This window comes from Protomyctophum parallelum, assembly GCF_964188405.1.
Source record: "Protomyctophum parallelum genome assembly, chromosome: 10".
Classification (NCBI taxonomy): Eukaryota; Metazoa; Chordata; class Actinopteri; order Myctophiformes; family Myctophidae; genus Protomyctophum; species Protomyctophum parallelum.
In genome coordinates this window covers 33174493-33193127 of record NC_139704.1, presented here as the reverse complement: position 1 = coordinate 33193127, position 18635 = coordinate 33174493, and the positions used below count along the sequence as shown (strand labels likewise).

Genomic DNA, 18635 nt, shown 5'->3' with positions numbered 1-18635 from the left:
CTACATGTTTCCCTATACACTACACCGTGTCTCTCTCTTCACCTGCACGTCTACATGTTTCCCTATACACTACACCGTGTCTCTCTCTCCACCTGCACGTCTACATGTTTCCCTATACACAACACCGTCTCTCTCTCCACCTGCACGTCTACATGTTTCCCTATACACTACACCGTGTCTCTCTCTCCACCTGCACGTCTACATGTTTCCCTATACACTACACCGTGTCTCTCTCTCCACCTGCACGTCTACATGTTTCCCTATACACAACACCGTGTCTCTCTCTTCACCTGCACGTCTACATGTTTCCCTATACACAACACCGTGTCTCTCTCTCCACCTGCACGTCTACATGTTTCCCTATACACTACACCGTGTCTCTCTCTCCACCTGCACGTCTACATGTTTCCCTATACACTACACCGTGTCTCTCTCTCCACCTGCACGTCTACATGTTTCCCTATACACAACACCGTGTCTCTCTCTTCACCTGCACGTCTACATGTTTCCCTATACACTACACCGTGTCTCTCTCTTCACCTGCACGTCTACATGTTTCCCTATACACTACACCGTGTCTCTCTCTTCACCTGCACGTCTACATGTTTCCCTATACACTACACCGTGTCTCTCTCTTCACCTGCACGTCTACATGTTTCCCTATACACTACACCGTGTCTCTCTCTCCACCTGCACGTCTACATGTTTCCCTATACACTACACCGTGTCTCTCTCTCCACCTGCACGTCTACATGTTTCCCTATACACTACACCGTGTCTCTCTCTTCACCTGCACGTCTACATGTTTCCCTATACACTACACCGTGTCTCTCTCTTCACCTGCACGTCTACATGTTTCCCTATACACTACACCGTGTCTCTCTCTTCACCTGCACGTCTACATGTTTCCCTATACACTACACCGTGTCTCTCTCTTCACCTGCACGTCTACATGTTTCCCTATACACTACACCGTGTCTCTCTCTTCACCTGCACGTCTACATGTTTCCCTATACACTACACCGTGTCTCTCTCTCCACCTGCACGTCTACATGTTTCCCTATACACTACACCGTGTCTCTCTCTCCACCTGCACGTCTACATGTTTCCCTATACACTACACCGTGTCTCTCTCTTCACCTGCACGTCTACATGTTTCCCTATACACTACACCGTGTCTCTCTCTTCACCTGCACGTCTACATGTTTCCCTATACACTACACCGTGTCTCTCTCTTCACCTGCACGTCTACATGTTTCCCTATACACTACACCGTGTCTCTCTCTCCACCTGCACGTCTACATGTTTCCCTATACACTACACCGTGTCTCTCTCTTCACCTGCACGTCTACATGTTTCCCTATACACTACACCGTGTCTCTCTCTCCACCTGCACGTCTACATGTTTCCCTATACACTACACCGTGTCTCTCTCTTCACCTGCACGTCTACATGTTTCCCTATACACTACACCGTGTCTCTTCACGTCTACATGTTTCCCTATACACTACACCGTGTCTCTTCACGTCTACATGTTTCCCTATACACTACACCGTGTCTCTTCACGTCTACATGTTTCCCTATACACTACACCGTGTCTCTTCACGTCTACATGTTTCCCTATACACTACACCGTGTCTCTTCACGTCTACATGTTTCCCTATACACTACACCGTGTCTCTTCACGTCTACATGTTTCCCTATACACAACACCGTGTCTCTCTCTTCGCCTTCCATCACCCCTCCGTCCGCCCGTCTCTCCCTCCCGTCGCTGCCGTGAGCGGGGGAAGGAAAGAGGTGTCTTGTGGGTCATAAAGCCAGGCAGATCGGTGGATACGAGCGTTTATGAATAAATGATGATATTTGTTGAGAGCGAGAGAGAGAGAGAGCTTGGGTCGTGCTGCGTTAAGGGGCATGTAAATACACACATTTGCTGTTTATGGGGGCTCACAAAGAGCGCGCGCAGACACACACACACACGCACACACACGCACGCCCACGCACGCCCACACACGCGCGCAGACACACACACACAGTGCCGCAATGCAAAAACCCTCCATAAACAAACACTCTATCATTTATTACCCTTGATTTTGCCTTAAACTCTCTCAGCTCATTGTTTGCCTTTATCCTATCAGGGCATTATTGTTTTTTAGATAAAGCCATTTTTACCATCTGTGCCTCTCTCTCTCTCTCTCTCTCTCTCTCTCTCTCTGACCCCCCCCCCCCCCCCCCACCCCCCCCCCCACCCCCGCCCGCCCCATTTTCATTCTGTCTTTATTTCTATTATGCTCTTTTATACTTCACTAATATCCTTCCATCTCTCTCTCTCTCTCTCTCTCTGTTCCTCTCCTTTCAATCACGTTCACGCTCCTCTCAGCCCGTCTGTCTCCCCTCTGCTGTGATGTGTCGCAGCTGCGTGCGTGCTGGCTGGCATTTTCTCGCTTTAGTAAAAAAGCATGTTTATAGCGTCTCGGAAACCTTGTAATGTCAAAAGCTTTTCAGGGAATGTTAAAGGGAACCTGTGTTCCAATGGATCCAATGTATTTTAATATACTAGTCACAAGCTCTTGTTAATATTTTTACATTGGTTGAATATTCAAACTCACAGACAGACTTAACCACCGGTACTTTCACTAGAAAGTCCAAAATAACAAAAAAATAGCAGATCTACAAGCTTACAGTTATTCCAGATCGACTTGGTACTGCTGTGTGACACTGTATGGTGTGATGTACAGTAGGCCAATTTACAGAAAAACAGGAAAGGTTTAAATATGGAGATAAAAGGTTTCTGCCCGACAGCAACGATGAAGTCAAAATAAGCCATAATATGACCTCAAATCCATATAATCTTTTTAAGTGGTGCACAAATTATTGCATTTCCCCAATGGTGTCACTATGTCCCTCCATGCGTCTGCAAAAAACTAACTACACTGAGTAATGGAATTTGAAAGGTTATTACTAAGATTTGCCCTATATTTTTTTGGCAAGATAATGCTATAGCAAAACATTTTTATTGTCAGCACAATTATGCCACAGAATATGAATGAACATCCTGTATCCATGTATTTATTTATTTTATTTTCCTTTGTTGCTCGGCTATTTTTGACCACTGGGGTTGTTGTATATGCCAGGGCTTATACAGTGTATATTATATACTGTACAGTATAGTACAGTGAGCCCTGCATGTTTTGTACATACAGTAACACATGAATATACCTACTGGCCACTGCTGTTCAGTGATACGTTAACCCATTCTGGGCAGGAACCCCTTTTGGTGTTTTAAACATTATGTTATAATTTAGCTATTGAAAATTAGCAGACCTACAAGCTCAAAGCTACGAGCGTGTATAGGTCTGCTATTTTTTTTAAATCGTGAAAATGTGGCACAAATCTTTGAATATATATTCTTTCAGAGCGAACGTTTTTAACTCAAATTTTTGCTTCTGAGGGGTCCTAAGAACACCATATTTTCAGATGGGGGTCGGCGGCCAATTACATAAAATATATATGGGGTCCTTGACATGAAATAATAACAGGTTTTTCTGAAAACTGTCATGATTTAGAAGACATTTTGTGTCAGTTCTAAATGGGTTAATGCAGCCGCCACACTGTATATGTGCCTCCTAATGCATGAACCAAGGACGTCTGTTCACAATTAAAACCATCACAATTCGCTAAGTTCCATGAGGCTCGATTTGGTGCAAATGTCAGCCGTGTAATTATGTTATGACACAGGAAACAGGACACGTGGTTAAATAAAAAAATATGGGGTTTCGCACCAAAACACCTCATCCCACATACTGTATAGATAGTAATAGTATTTATACTGGTTATAGAACAGGGGGGGGGGGGAAGTTTTACCGTATAAAGTTTATAAAAAAGAGTTATGGCAAGTTCCCCCCTGCGAATATGGCGGCGACATTGACGTGTGACCCTTGTGGCCGATGTGGGACGCACAGTGGCGTGCACAGACATTTAGAGGGGCAGGTGCAAAGTGAAAAAAGGGCACCTTGTGCATTATGGCATGCTTTAGCTATTGAAAAATAGCAGATCTACAAGCTCATAGCGCGCCACCGAGTGGCGCGCTACGAGCTTGTAGGTCTGCTATTTTTTTTTAATCGAAGAACCACTGACATAGAAATATAATAGCTTTAGATTGTGGGGGGCCTAAATAATATAGTAGAAGCGTTTTTTTATCAAGATTTGATCAATGTCACCATGGTCCACACACTACAAATTAAGAAAATAAATAAAATGTTTTTAATTTAATTTATTTTTTTTATTTTTTTATGAGCACATTGCCAAAAGGGCAGGGGGTGCTCTAGCACCCCCTAGTGTCTATCTGTGCACGCCACTGGGGACGCACCCGCATATTTGACACACCAACGGACCGACATGCGGAAACAACGGTCGGACATGCAGGTGGAACATGCGCTGCTCCCGTGCTTGCGGTTATGGTTATACAGGTTACAGGGTTTGAGGTATAGGTTGTCGGTCTAATGACAGTCGGACCAATAGTATCATGTCTAAACTATAGCCTCTATACCCACCAATGTGGCATCTACATTATTTATAGTCCGGCAGCCGAGGTGGCCGGGTGGGGAATTTGGTATATTATAGTCTTTTTTATTGGCCTAAAATATTGTCTATAATATACAGTACATACATTCATGAATCCACTTGCTGACCGGGCTGAACGTATTCTGCAATTGTTTTTATCAGGGTTTCTTCTTGTGACCCTACCATTAACATCCTATGGCGGGCAAAAATGTCACACTTAACTTTTGCTTTAACCCTTGGCCTACAATTCACGGAAAAAACGGAATTAATCGAAAAATCTAAACCTCCCGTTAACGGAAAAAACGGAATGACAATCAATATCAGTTATCGCGGGGTCAAAAGAGCAAAAATTAATATTCTTTCGCTAATATCACTAATGTTGGATGTAATTTACCAAAAAACGGCCGAAATCCGCGTGATCGTGCGCTATCGTGCACGCGCGCCGTCTCTATGTGAGTCGCTGTAAAAAATGTGATATTTTGCGATCTTTTGGGGTTGATTTGAGGTAAATTTGACTTAGTTATGAAAAATATAGCATTAGCTTAGCAATCCGGACCAGCCAAGCTATTGACTAGGGTCAAAATACTACAGGTTGTTGTTGATCGTTGAACCGGAAGTGACTTAGGAAGATCTGTCTATTTTAGCCCAAATCAGCATAATGATGCTTTCCCGCCATCTGGTGGCGAATCGAGAGAATACATTTGCAATGAATGAAAAAAGAAAAACATCTCTTCAATCCACCAGATCTTTCTTGTATGTTAAAACGATGAATTAAAAATATGCCAATTTGTTACCCAAACAAAAAAATTGGGACTGGTAGTCTAAGGGTTGCATGTCAACCTAGGGGGTTTTCATGGTTCCGAATCCATTCCAAGTATGAGTTTTGCACAAAATACACTCCTTGGGCTAAAAACGGCCATGTACATCATGACAAATGTTGGGCACATTTGGGCAAGTGGCTGTTTTTAGCCCAAGGAGTGTATTTTGTGCAAAACTAATGCTTGGAATGGAATATTCAGAATCATGAAAAACCCCTAGTTTGACATGTCACATGCTACTTAAAGCATAAGGAAAATGTGAAATTTTTGCCCGCCATAGGATGTTAATGGTAGGGTCACAAGAAACCCCTATACAAAAGATTGATACTAACAGCCGGTCAGCAAGTATGTAATGTATGTATTGTATATAGACAATATTTTAGGCCAATAAAAAAGACCGCTTTAAACAAAACAAGCCTGTCGGCTGCCGGACTATTATATGTCTATATGGTCGAGCTCGCCAGAACAAGTGCAGTTTCATTCACCTATTATTTCCACTTTGACCTATATATGACATCCAGCGGCTGAAAATAGTACCGCAAAACAAGGACAAATAAAATCCTCATTTAACTCTGAAAGTGAAAAAAAAAACAATGTCAGAGTTTAATTAATCTTTAACTGCGTTATGACCTTCTCCATGCGCCCTTCTTCGCTCTCAAGTCTAGCAGCTATATCCTGATGAATGTGCTGTCTTTCTACACACCGCACCTTAATGTGACTTATCACACACACACACCTCCTCCTCCTCTCCGCTATATCTGCCCGTCTTCCCTGCGTCCCCTCAGTCTATCACCCGCCTCTCCCGCATACAGCGGATCACCGGTGGAGAGTTAGTATAGTGGACTCCCCTCTTTCCCCTTCCCTGCTCCTCTCTCTCTCTCTCTCCCTCCGTGTTTCTGCGCTTCCCTATACGGAAGCAAGCTGCGTCTATGAGCCATCTGCTCTGTTGATGCTAGTATACTGGGTATGGATGCTAAAATACAGAAGTCCTTTATCATCTAAATGTGATGTGCCTCTCGCGCTCTCTCTCTGTCTCTCTCTCCTTCCCTCTCCCAGAAACCCCCTCTCTGTGTCCCTTCTATCCTCCCCTCACTCCTTTCCCCTTCCCTTTTACAATTCTCTTTCAATGTCCCTTTTTCTCATTTCGTGCTAATCTATTTGTTATTTTATTGCTTTCTCGTGTTCTATCGCTCCATTGCTCTCTCTCTCTTAGCCTACACAAGCATTAAAGGACTCTCTCTCTCTGTGTGTGTGTGTGTGTGTGTGTGTGTGTGTGTGTGTGTGTGTGTGTGTGTGTGTGTGTGTGTGTGTGTGTGTGTGTGTGTGTGTGTGTGTGTTTTTTGACCCCCAGGGGTTAACTGGGGACAGGGAGGAACTCCTTATATGGTCAGCACACTCTATAGTAGAGAGGATTATCACAACAAAACAAAAAAATAAGTGATATTTGAATTAAGTGAAATCACTGAATATACCTTTAAAATACCAAAAAGGGTTCCCGCCCAGAATGGGTTATTGACCACTACCCCCCCCCCCCCCCCCCCCCTCACACAGGGGGGCACAGGCTATGCAAGGCGCGGTATATGCCTATATAGCCTTGTTCAATTGAAAGCTGTGGTGTGTGCGTTGCCAGGTAAATCGACCGGCTGGCCGAGAATCAGAATGACATCGACGCCCTGAAACGTCAAAGTGGCAACATCAACAGCGAGGGGTCCCATGTGTCATGCTATATGTATTGTCCAGAGGGTTCAAGTGGTTTCACTCTGTCACAATGGAAACTATTATTCTCTCAAGTTTGGTATGAGACACATACTGTATCTTAGGGGGGGGGGGGGAAGATTTACATTATATGTACCGTACTGTAACATGACACAAATGTATAAGGTTCTACTGTATATTCAATGAAATGCATGCAGGGGTGCCTTGGATGAAAACATTATTTTTGCAGGGGTGACCTGATGCAAATACAAAACGTTCCCAAAGACACATTTCGCCTCAAACAAAGAGATTGGCGTACACTGTAGAGGAAGGGGCCGATAATTGACCCATGGGGGGGCCCGCAGTCAATACAATACAATACTGTATATAGGGTTTCAGTGGTTAACTACACATGCTTCTCTTGGAATTCCTCATTTCTATGCTGCAGTACAGGGACCATGTCTTGCACATTTTGTAGCCTAATGTAGGCTAAGCCCAGCAGTGTTGTTTTGGTCTGCACATTTTGATTTTACTTTGAGTCATAGTCTCTTGAAAAGCTTTCATTTAGTTTCAGTCACATTTTAGTCACCTGGAATGTTTTAGTGTTTAGTCTAGTTTCAGTCGACTAAAATGTCATAAGATTTTAGTCGACTAAATCTACAGTAACTGTTGATTTAGTCGACTAAAATGTGTTTTGGTGGGCCTTGATGCCGTCGTAATGACTGTTTTTACACTTGCTGAAAATAGAATGAATATATGAATATATATTATTACAGAGTGAACATTTTAACTCAAATCTTTGCTTCTGGGGGGAGGGGGGGTCCCTGGAACAACACATTTTCAGATGGGGGGGGGGGGTGGCGGAGGCATATTACATATAATTTGTGGGGTCCTTGACATGAAATATTGAGCACCACTGATACAGAAACCTAAGGTTTATCAGAAAACTGTCAGGATTTAGAATACTTTTTTTTTTTAATTTCGACGTCAGGTCGAAACGGGTTAAAGTATAGAGGAGGAGATGTAATTCAGTCAATCAAACGCCACGACCGCAAATGTTGTGAAACAGCAACGTTGCGTGCACGTTCAGTATGCTGTCAGTGTGTGTGTGTGTGTGTGTGTGTGTGTGTGTGTGTCCTTACCGACGTCATAGGCCGAGAAGTCGGCCGAGTAACACTTGGCTCCGTTGCTTAGCGACGTGTCGTTGTGCGTGTTGCCTCCGAACACCAGCAGAGCTCCGCTGAACAGCACGACCGAGTGGAGGTACCTCGACGAACCACTGTCTCTGAGTATCATCCTGCACACGCACGCACACACACACACACACACACACACACGCACACGCATGCACACACGCACACACGCACACACACACGCACACGCACGCACGCACAGCGGGATATGCACACGCAAGGGAGAGACAGACAACGCAGTAATTCAAGAGAGTGAAATATTAGGAAAGTGTTAATGTGTCAGTTATGTGTGTGTGTGTGTGTGTGTGTGTGTGTGTGTGTGTGTGTGTCTCAGTCTGTGGTGCCACTTTATTGATGATGACAGTCTGGGTATTTGACCTAGCCTGCCGTGACCGCCCCCCTTCATGCCAACTGGTCATTGATGGACGCCAGGCACACATACATACATGCATGTCCGTGCACGCGTGTGCGCACAGCCACACACACACACACACACACACACAGTGCGTAGGGGGTCTCAGTCTGCATGTGTGTGTGTGTGGGTCAGAGGTCACACATTGCAAATGCTCGCCACCCACACCGTCTCCATTTCCAAACCGCCGCACCGTCAGCCACTTTGACTTGACTTTTACACTGAAGCACGCCTGTGGTTTCTTCAACATGACTGTCTCCACTACGTACCACCACCAGAACATATTATTAGTCTTTCCACTATACGTATACCACCACCAGGCACCAGCCATTATTAGTCTTTAACCCATTCTGACCTGAGATCAGATTCTAAAAAAAATGTCTTCAACATCCTGACAGTTTTCATTCTGACCTGAGATCAGATAAAAAAAAAAAAAAAGTCTTATATGTCAGTCGCTCTTCGATTTTTCAAAAATAGCTATGAGCTTGTAGATCTGTGCAACTCTCTCTCCCCTCTCCCTCCCTCCTCTCTCTCTCTCTCTCTCTCTGTTTCTCGCATGGAACAACAGCGCCCCCTACTGGTACTCATTATACTGGCACTCATTAACACACAGGCGGACACACATAGGTTAACCACACACATAGACACGGACATTGCTGTTCCTTGGAGTGGTTTGCACCACTAAAAAAAAAACGTTCGCTCTGAAAGAATACATATACCGTATTCAAAGATTTGTGCCGCATTTTTAGGATTTTTCTCGGGGAGCCACACTATGAGCTCGTATAGATCTGCTATTTTTCAATAATATCACACATGAGATGAATCGACAGGAAAAAGGAAAAGGAAAGTTCTCCGGGAAGGTTTAGAGGGGGGGGGGGGGGGGGGGTGGAATGTTCAAAATGTCCCTGCGGAGCTCTTTGGAATGTGGAACGTTTGAGATGGCATAATGGTCGACATGCCATACCAGACACCCGATCCCCACAGCACGTTCCATTCCCAGAGAGAGAGTGACAGCGCCACAGGCTAGACAAATTGAGTTGTGTGAGAGAGCAGTTACTCTCGTGTAGAAGCTAAACTCTTTTCCCAAAGAGCCCACAGTGACATGGATATTCCACCCCGTGCAGGGCGGTGCAAAGTGTGACACAATTATCACGGCCATTTCCCCAACGCAGTTGTCATTTTCCCCACAAACAACAAATAAAACATTTTCAATAACGTATGAGTCTCATTAATCATTATGAATCCATTTTGGTGTTTTAAGTGTTACGTTATACTTTAGCAAGTGGAAAATAGCAGATCTGCAAGCTCAAGCAGATCTGCAAGCTCAAGCTTGTAGGTCTGCTATTTTTTGTATGTTTTGTATGTTGTTTTTTATATATTTTTTACAGAGCGAGTTTTTAACTCAAATCTTTGCTACTGGGAGGGTCCCGCTAGAACAACATATTTTCAGATGGGGGTCGGCGGCCAATGTCACCAGTGCCAGAGATTTAAACCACAACTCGGCAATAGCATATAGCAATAGAATCTAAAATTAGATTCTTTATTTTTTTTTGGTGGTTTTCGTTTTTAGCCACATAAAAACAGTTGGAATGTTAAAGAATGTTTTTATTCCATCAGAAAGTCATTTAAGTGTCATTAAGTCATTGTAATTGCGTAAACAAGTCACTATGTTTAATGTTTAAACCATTGAGTTAGCAATGCTAACCAATGCTAATCAGAAAATCAGCTTTACCTTCAAAGTATGCAAATTCCGCTAAAATTCCGCTTTTTGTACACAATCGTTTTTGAAGATAATACTAGTCTTTCACTAACTGGCTAACAGACATAGCAGAGAAAGAAGTATTAACAGTCGTATTTTGTAAAAAGTGTGCTTATTTTCGGTCCTCCTAAAGCTAATTCATGCGAATGTTTTAGCTAGGGGCACTGGTCATCACAACAATGGAACATGGCTTCTTATTTCCAATAGCAGAGAAGAAGAAGAAGAAGAAGAAGAAGACTAGCATGTATTGTAAACATTGTAACATTATGTCACCATAACGTGGTTCTTATTAGTTACTTTGGAATGTAGGCCTACCTGCCATGAAAATTAAGGTCATAATAATGCAGATCACATCGATATGTAATATAACGCGATAATGTACTTGTTTTAGCTACAGGATTGACGATTGATATCAATATATAATGCTAAATGTAGCTAACGGCTATTTTTTGCCAGGTTCTGCGAGAGAAACAAGCAACCCGTATATGAAAACAAGCCCAAAATAAGCAAAAATAGCCGATCTACAAGCATATAACAAAACCAATCTTGTCCCTGGCATACATTATTTTCAGATGGGGGTTCTGCAGACAAATAATAATAATAACAGGCTAATATAGCTATCTTATTTGTACTCATCTGGACCATTTACATAAGCCTAATTTTTGCCTAACTTGTGGAAGTACAAAATGGCAAATAAATGCAGTAGCCTATTTAAAAAAGGAGAGATAATAGGCAAACTATCAATTATAACAACATTCTCTAATTGTGAAGACTTATTGGTACAGTAGGCCTATGCATTCTTTTTCTTTAGAAACATGGCCAACTAATTATAATAAGCAGACATGGCAACACTGCTGGTTGGCTAATGGAGGAATGAAGGGAAAACAGCGCCCCCTAAAGTGACAGATCACTGCTGATATCTTTGAAGGGGGAATTCTCCAATTTAACATTTCTGGTTCAACAAGTTTCAAATGGTCATATCTTCTTCATTTCCCCCCCAATTTCAATGAGCAATACATCATATGAAAGGTTACAGTGTGCAGTTTCATAATATGTAAAGAACTGAAAAATGACCATGGCCCCCTTGTATATCAAACTACTGGCACTGGTCACAGTGGGGGTCCTTGACATGGATTTGTTTGAGAACCACTGACACAGAAACATATATATGTGGGGTTCCTTGACATGGATATGTTTGAGAACCACTGACACAGAAACATATATATGTGGGGGTCCTTGACATGGATTTGTTTGAGAACCACTGATACAGAAACATATATATGTGGGGGTCCTTGACATGAATATGTTTGAGAACCACTGACACAGTATATATATGTGGGGGTCCTTGACATGAATTTGTTTGAGAACCACTGACACAGAAACATATATATGTGGGGGTCCTTGACATGGATATGTTTGAGAACCACTGACATAGAAACATATATATGTGGGTGTCCTTGACATGAATATGTTTGAGAACCACTGACATAGAAACATATATATGTGGGGGTCCTTGACATGAATTTGTTTGAGAACCACTGACACAGAAACATATATATGTGGGGGTCCTTGACATGGATATGTTTGAGAACCACTGACATAGAAACATATATATGTGGGGGTCCTTGACATGGATTTGTTTGAGAACCACTGACACAGAAACATATATATGTGGGTGTCCTTGACATGGATATGTTTGAGAACCACTGACACAGTATATATATGTGGGGGTCCTTGACATGGATATGTTTGAGAACCACTGACACAGAAACATAGGGTTTTTCAGATTCTCGTAGAATCGTCCTCGGGTCAAATTTGAATGATTTTTTTTAAGAATCAGGACAAAAGGATGCACTTTCTATGCAATGCAACTCCAAAGTGGTGAGGGCCGAGGAGAGAGGGAGGGAGAGAAAGGGAGAGAAAAAGAGATACATTTTATTTCAGTAAAGGAGCCTTGCCTATACACTTTATTGCTGATTATGTTCAAAATAGCCTGTACTGCAGGTCATGTAAGAATGGCCTGAATACATAATATATATATATATATATACATACTGGCATTCTTTATCTCTACTACAGTCATGTTATGCTTTACCCATTTATCAGCTTTAATCTGATAGTGTTTACAGTCTCCATTTTGTCTGCTTATTTCTTTGTGCCATCACTTACAAGTTAACTTTTTGAGTGGTGCAACCACTCCCTTACGGAGCTATGTGTGTGTGTGTGTGTGTGTGTGTGTGTGTGTGTGTGGCTGGGTGCGTCTGAGCACGAAAACAGCATGGTTGTTTTTCACCACCTGTGCACAACCTATAACCCACACACAAACACACACACACGCACATATTAACTGTATATATGGTGATTTCGGGTGTGCCAGTACAGTACAGTGACAGTACAGTACAGTAGAGGGTACTACAGTAGAGGGATCCCCACAGAGTAACTCTGTCATTTCTCAACCGTTTCGGACGCAGCCCGGCTCGTCGGGCAAAATTGGAGGGGAAACAGCCGCCACGAAAATGCTCCTTGCGCTAACTCCTAACCCATTCTGACCTGAGATCAGATTCTAAAAATGTCTTCTACATCCTGACAGTTTTCATTCTGACCTGAGATCAGATTAAAAAAAATGTCTTCTACATCCTGACAGTTTTCTGAAAAAGCTATGTTTCTATGTCAGTCGTTCTTTGATTTTTCAAAAATAGCAGACCTACAAGCTCGTAGCGCGCCACTCGGTGGCGCGCTATGAGCTTGTAGGTCTGCTATTTTTCAATAGCTAAAGCATAGCATAAGGCTAACGCCAAAAGGGGTTCCCGCCCCAAAATGGGCTAAGATGGATGTGAAATCCCCCCACCTTATCCTTTCCGCCTCTGCTCTCGATCACTGTCCTTTTTTCATTTTAAAAAAAATAACAAACTAGCGCCCCTCAAAAATAATATTAATAATGTGCTCTGGTTTTGGTTTTGTTTTTCTGGGTGAAGAATATTAATAGAGTGGTGTTATAACAATAGGCAGTGATCAATACCATTATTTACTGCATACGGCCGCACCAGAATCACACACGCACACGCACACGCACACGCACACGCACACGCACACGCACACGCACACGCACACGCACACACACACACACACACACACACACACACACACACACACACACACACACACACACCAGCACAGGCATGGCAAGTGAAAGTGAAACGTCATTGATATCACATTAAAGTTACAAATGGTGCTGTGGATCTGATAAAAAATGCTGAGCGTCAGTTCCCAGAGGCTGCAGGCTTGCAGTGGCTTGAAAGGTGGTGTAACATGGCTGATGTTATCTCGTCCGTCTCTAATTTTGAATAAAGCAGCAGTTACTTGGCGCCAGTTTAGGCACAGGGATATATCCAAAGGAGCCACAGACACGAGAGGAATAGTAACGAACGTTTAATGGTAAACAACCAGGGGGAAATGACGGTACACAAAGGATCCGGTCACCTGGGGCTCAGGTGCCTATATGCTGTTGCCATGACACTGTTGCCATGACAATACCCAACCCATTCCTGGCGCCACCCTTTTTCCTTTTTTTTTTTCTTTTTAAATGCACACCCCTATACACCCCACACACTGTGCATCTACACCCCACAAAATACACATTAGAAAAAGAGCTGAAGTCTGTCTGGTTGGCGGCGTTCACGCCCTGATCGGCGAGGCCCCGCAGCTGGGCCACTCGCTGGTCTGACCGCCTCCTCAGGTCTCACCCCGGGCCCGGGTGACTCAGGAGGAGACACCGTCTCATCCGTCCGCTCCGCACTGTCTGAGACGTCACTACGGGGACACAGGGGTGACAACGGAGGCTCCGAAATCGCTGGTGGTGTATCAGGGCCTTGTGGGAACGATTCCTCTGGATCCTCATCGGATGACAGGTCCGTGTCCACTGGGCCTGTGACTGCAGGGCCCACCACCTTGTAGCAATCACTCACTCTGACTCTGTACGAGGTCCGACGCAGTTGGTTGCCTGTGAACTTCTGGATGTTGCACCACGCTCCATCAGTGCTGACAACCAGGTATCTGTCACGGGCTCTCGACTTGTTCCAATCTCCATATAGGTACACCAGGTCTCCCGGCTGGAGAGATACTGGCGTAGCTACTCGACCGGACGGTGTCTTTGCTCTCATGCTGTACGGGTGGTTGGCAACCCGTTGTGACTGCTGCTCTCTAATGAGAGCCTGGTCGTCGACGGGTAACTGCTGATGGGAAAACTGATCCCGCTGATATAACATCTCACGGGCAGCCAACCCACGTGACCTGACACGGCTGTTCAAGCGGGCTGTGGAGACAGAGAGCAGCAGAGGGGTAACGACTTTGCAATTTGGCTCCATGCGCAAGATCTCCCCTTGCAGTTCTTGAATAGCTCTCTCAGCCACCGGGTTCTTGTTGACGTTCTTGACCCTGCCCACCTCCACGACCAGCCTGTGTTTCGCGAGCACCTCATCTCCTTCCAACGCAGCGAATCCTGGTGCTGGGTCAGTTCTAATCACTGCGAAGGGCCCATCGAGTGGACACACACCTACGCACAGGCGAAGTAAAGCGTCTCTGAGTGTCTCTGCGCGTTCGTTCTCAATGATGGATGTCAGCGTGAATGACGTTACGCACTCTCGAACAACGAGAATGAACTGGCGTTCCCGTCTGAACACATCAGCTGCAAAGGCTGCCCCAACGACCTCGGGAGGGTCACTCGTTGACTGGTCCTGCATGACTGCAGGGGCTTTTCTCAAGGATGCACACTGGTGACATCCGTCAGCGACGCGTTGAACAGACGCATCCATGTCCAAGGCATAGAAGTACCGCTGTACGACTGTTCTCAACTGGTGGGTGGACGGATGGTCAAGTTTGATGTGAAGAGAAGTGAGTAGGCCATCCAGCGCAGCCCTAGGCACCACAATGCACTCAGTTGATGCCGCGAGTGGGGTGTGGCGCCGGACGACCAGGAGACCATCCCGGGACAACGTGGCGACGCTCAAGTAGCGCTTCACGTCGCGCACATTCGTCAGTTTCTTCGACGGTCGTGTGCCCTGTCGAAGATGAGCACCCGTACGCCTGAGATCCGAACACTCAGCCTGTATAGCCAGCCACGCTGACCTAGATGTAAACGGCATTTTCTGGGCTCCTCTCATAATGTCCCCCGTGCTGACCTGGCGCACAACAGACTCAGCAGCCACCTGAACGAATGTACATATCTGACATGTCGGGTTGTCACACTCCGGTGCATTGCGGCTAGCAAAGTCAGATGGTAAGATGGATGCACCTGCCACATGCCGGACAAGCACCTGGTACCGGCTGGCTGTCGACAGGAACGAAGTAACACGAGGGCTTGCTGAGAACTCTCCCTTACACAGTTTCTCGAAGGCCTGGACACATGGTTTGCTGTCTGTCAGCACGCATGTCTTCTGAGACGACTGAATGATGTAGGGAGCGAAGTGCTTCACTGCTGCTGCTATGGACAAAGCCTCAACCTCACAGGGCAGCCATGTCGACTGGTTTTTGCGCAACTTGGCGCTAAAGTATCCTGCAATTTTCACGGTGTCCTTACAGGTGATGTACAGCGTCGCAGCCAGACCCGGATCCCTGACCGCGCCGTCCGTGACAATCCATAGCTGGTCAGCCGGTCGTGGCAATGTGACGGCATGGTTCAAAGATAGGGCTCTCTGGGATTTGCTGAACGCGCACAGCAGCTCGTCTGACCACTGGATCACGTCTTTTGATTCTCTACCAGCGATCGCGTCATCCAGTGGGGCGAGTGTGGTGGCACAGTTTTTAAGTACGCGAGCCAACACCTTGTACGCCCCAATGAATGATCGCATTTCAGTCACAGTCTTTGGGGGCGGGCACGCAGCTAGTGCCGACACACGGTGGGGTGTGGCTTGGATGGTACCTTGACGCCACACCCACCCTAGAATGGAAGTCTGTATGGGCGCTACGGTGGTCTTGGTGGCAGACAGTTTCAATCCACAATGCTGTAGGGCTGACAGCACCCTCCTCCAGACAGCTAACAGTTCATCCAGCGTTTCTGCGCCACAGTACATGTCGTCTGCAACTTTGGCTAAGAGGCCTTGCTCAAGAAGGTCTCCAAACACCCTGCATGTCAGCTCCTCCAATGCCGTCTCGGACCCTGGCATGCCCATGGCGCTACGCACATAGACCCGAACACCTCTAAACGGTGTAACGACTCCGCAGTACTTCCATGAGTCCTTTGATAAGGGGATTTGGTAAAAGGCTTTGGTGAGGTCAGTGGCAATAATGTACTTCCACTGAGCTATCAACCGTAATGTAGAGTCAACGTCGGGCATCAGGGACGGCTGAGGTTTGCTGTACCGACCAACGTCCGCAAATGCAGTGACGAGGCGAGAGCCACCTCCTGCTTTCTTAACCAGAAATGAGGGGTTGACATACTCAACTGCAGCACCAATATCCTCAGGCTTTCTGAAGACACCCATCTGCTCTAACGTGTCAAACTGAGCCTGGAGCTCCTGTAGCTGATTCCTGGAATATTGTGGGACCCTGCCCTTCCGCTGTGGGGGTTGTACAGGTCCCATGTTCACTTTGGCTTGAAACGGTCCCACTGCACCATTGTATCCTTTGAACTGTGGGTCAACACAGGGTCAAACTGGTCAAACTGGCGTGGTGGCAGCGGCGATCGGACTTACGTCTCGCACCGAAAGAGGATCGTATACCATGTGAAGAGAAAGCCTCACTGTGGATATACTTCTACCGTCGGGACACGAGAGGAATAGTAACGAACGTTTAATGGTAAACAACCAGGGGGAAATGACGGTACACAAAGGATCCGGTCACCTGGGGCTCAGGTGCCTATATGCTGTTGCCATGACACTGTTGCCATGACAATACCCAACCCATTCCTGGCGTGGAATATAACCACCTTCCCACTTGAATTAGATCGTATTCATGCAGTGCAGTATAGACGCAGTGAGTCAGTGCAGTGCAGTATAGACACAGTGAGTCAGTGCATATATATATATGGGGGGTGGCGGTGGCTCAGGGGTAGAGTGGCCCGGATGGTAACCGCGAGGTTGCCAGCTCGAACCCTGTGGGCTCCCACAGAGTCAGTGTCAGAGTGTCCTTGAGCAATCACTCAGAACCCCAAATTTCTCCCGGTGTGCTAGTTGGAGCCTTGCATGGTTTCCGCCGCCATCGCTGTAAGAACGTGTGTGTGAATGTAATGCACAATCTATGTAAAGCGCCATGGATAAAGGCGCTATATAAATGCACCGTTTACCCTATAATGTTTGCGATGCTGGTAGGAAAGTTCACGATGTAACTGCATGCAGTCGTTGACGAGATGATAAGCATTATCTCTCTTACACCGCCCTACTGCGTGTAATGTTGTCGTACGGCAAGCTACAGCTGCAATTTAGCCATTGGTGAACATTTAAAAAAAACAATCTTTGTGTCTCTTAGCCTGCAGAGGCATTGGAGATCTGTGCCTATACCAATATATATCTGGTGACATCTATGTTCAATGTAGGGGTTGAAACGGCAGAGAATTCGGCTGCTAACAAACCTACTGTAAGCTTAAACCCAATGGCATGCTGATACCGTCCCAATATAAGACCGGCCCCAAAAGATGTTGCACGTACTCTTTTGTGCAATCCAATGGGCTCTAATGCACACAACATTTTGGAAATTGGGCCCCCTCTCGTGTTACCGTCTGTCCATAGAGCACCGAAGTCTGACGTCAATATCGGTAGAGGGTGAAGTCTGACGTCAATATCGGTAGAGGGTTAGTCTGACGTCAATATCGGTAGAGGGTTAGTCTGACGTCAATATCGGTAGAGGGTTAGTCTGACGTCAATATCGGTAGAGGGTTAGTCTGACGTCAATATCGGTAGAGGGTTAGTCTGACGTCAATATCGGTAGAGGGTTAGTCTGACGTCAATATCGGTAGAGGGTGAAGTCTGACGTCAATATCGGTAGAGGGTTAGTCTGACGTCAATATCGGTAGAGGGTGAAGTCTGACGTCAATATCGGTAGAGGGTGAAGTCTAACGTCAATATCGGTAGAGGGTGAAGTCTGACGTCAATATCGGTAGAGGGTGAAGTCTGACGTCAATATCGGTAGAGGGTTAGTCTGACGTCAATATCGGTAGAGGGTGAAGTCTGACGTCAATATCGGTAGAGGGTGAAGTCTGACGT

General features: G+C 45.5%; 1 protein-coding gene across 1 annotated transcript in view; it reads right to left on the bottom strand.

The window, feature by feature from the left end:
• atrnl1a (attractin-like 1a) overlaps nucleotides 1–18635 on the bottom strand; it is a 452296-nt gene that overhangs the window by 291548 nt on the left and 142113 nt on the right. Inside the window, exon 10 of the mRNA XM_083775478.1 lies at nucleotides 8219–8373. Within this exon, the coding sequence (XP_083631604.1) occupies nucleotides 8219–8373 (155 nt within the window). The remainder of the gene's footprint in view (nucleotides 1–8218; nucleotides 8374–18635) is intronic.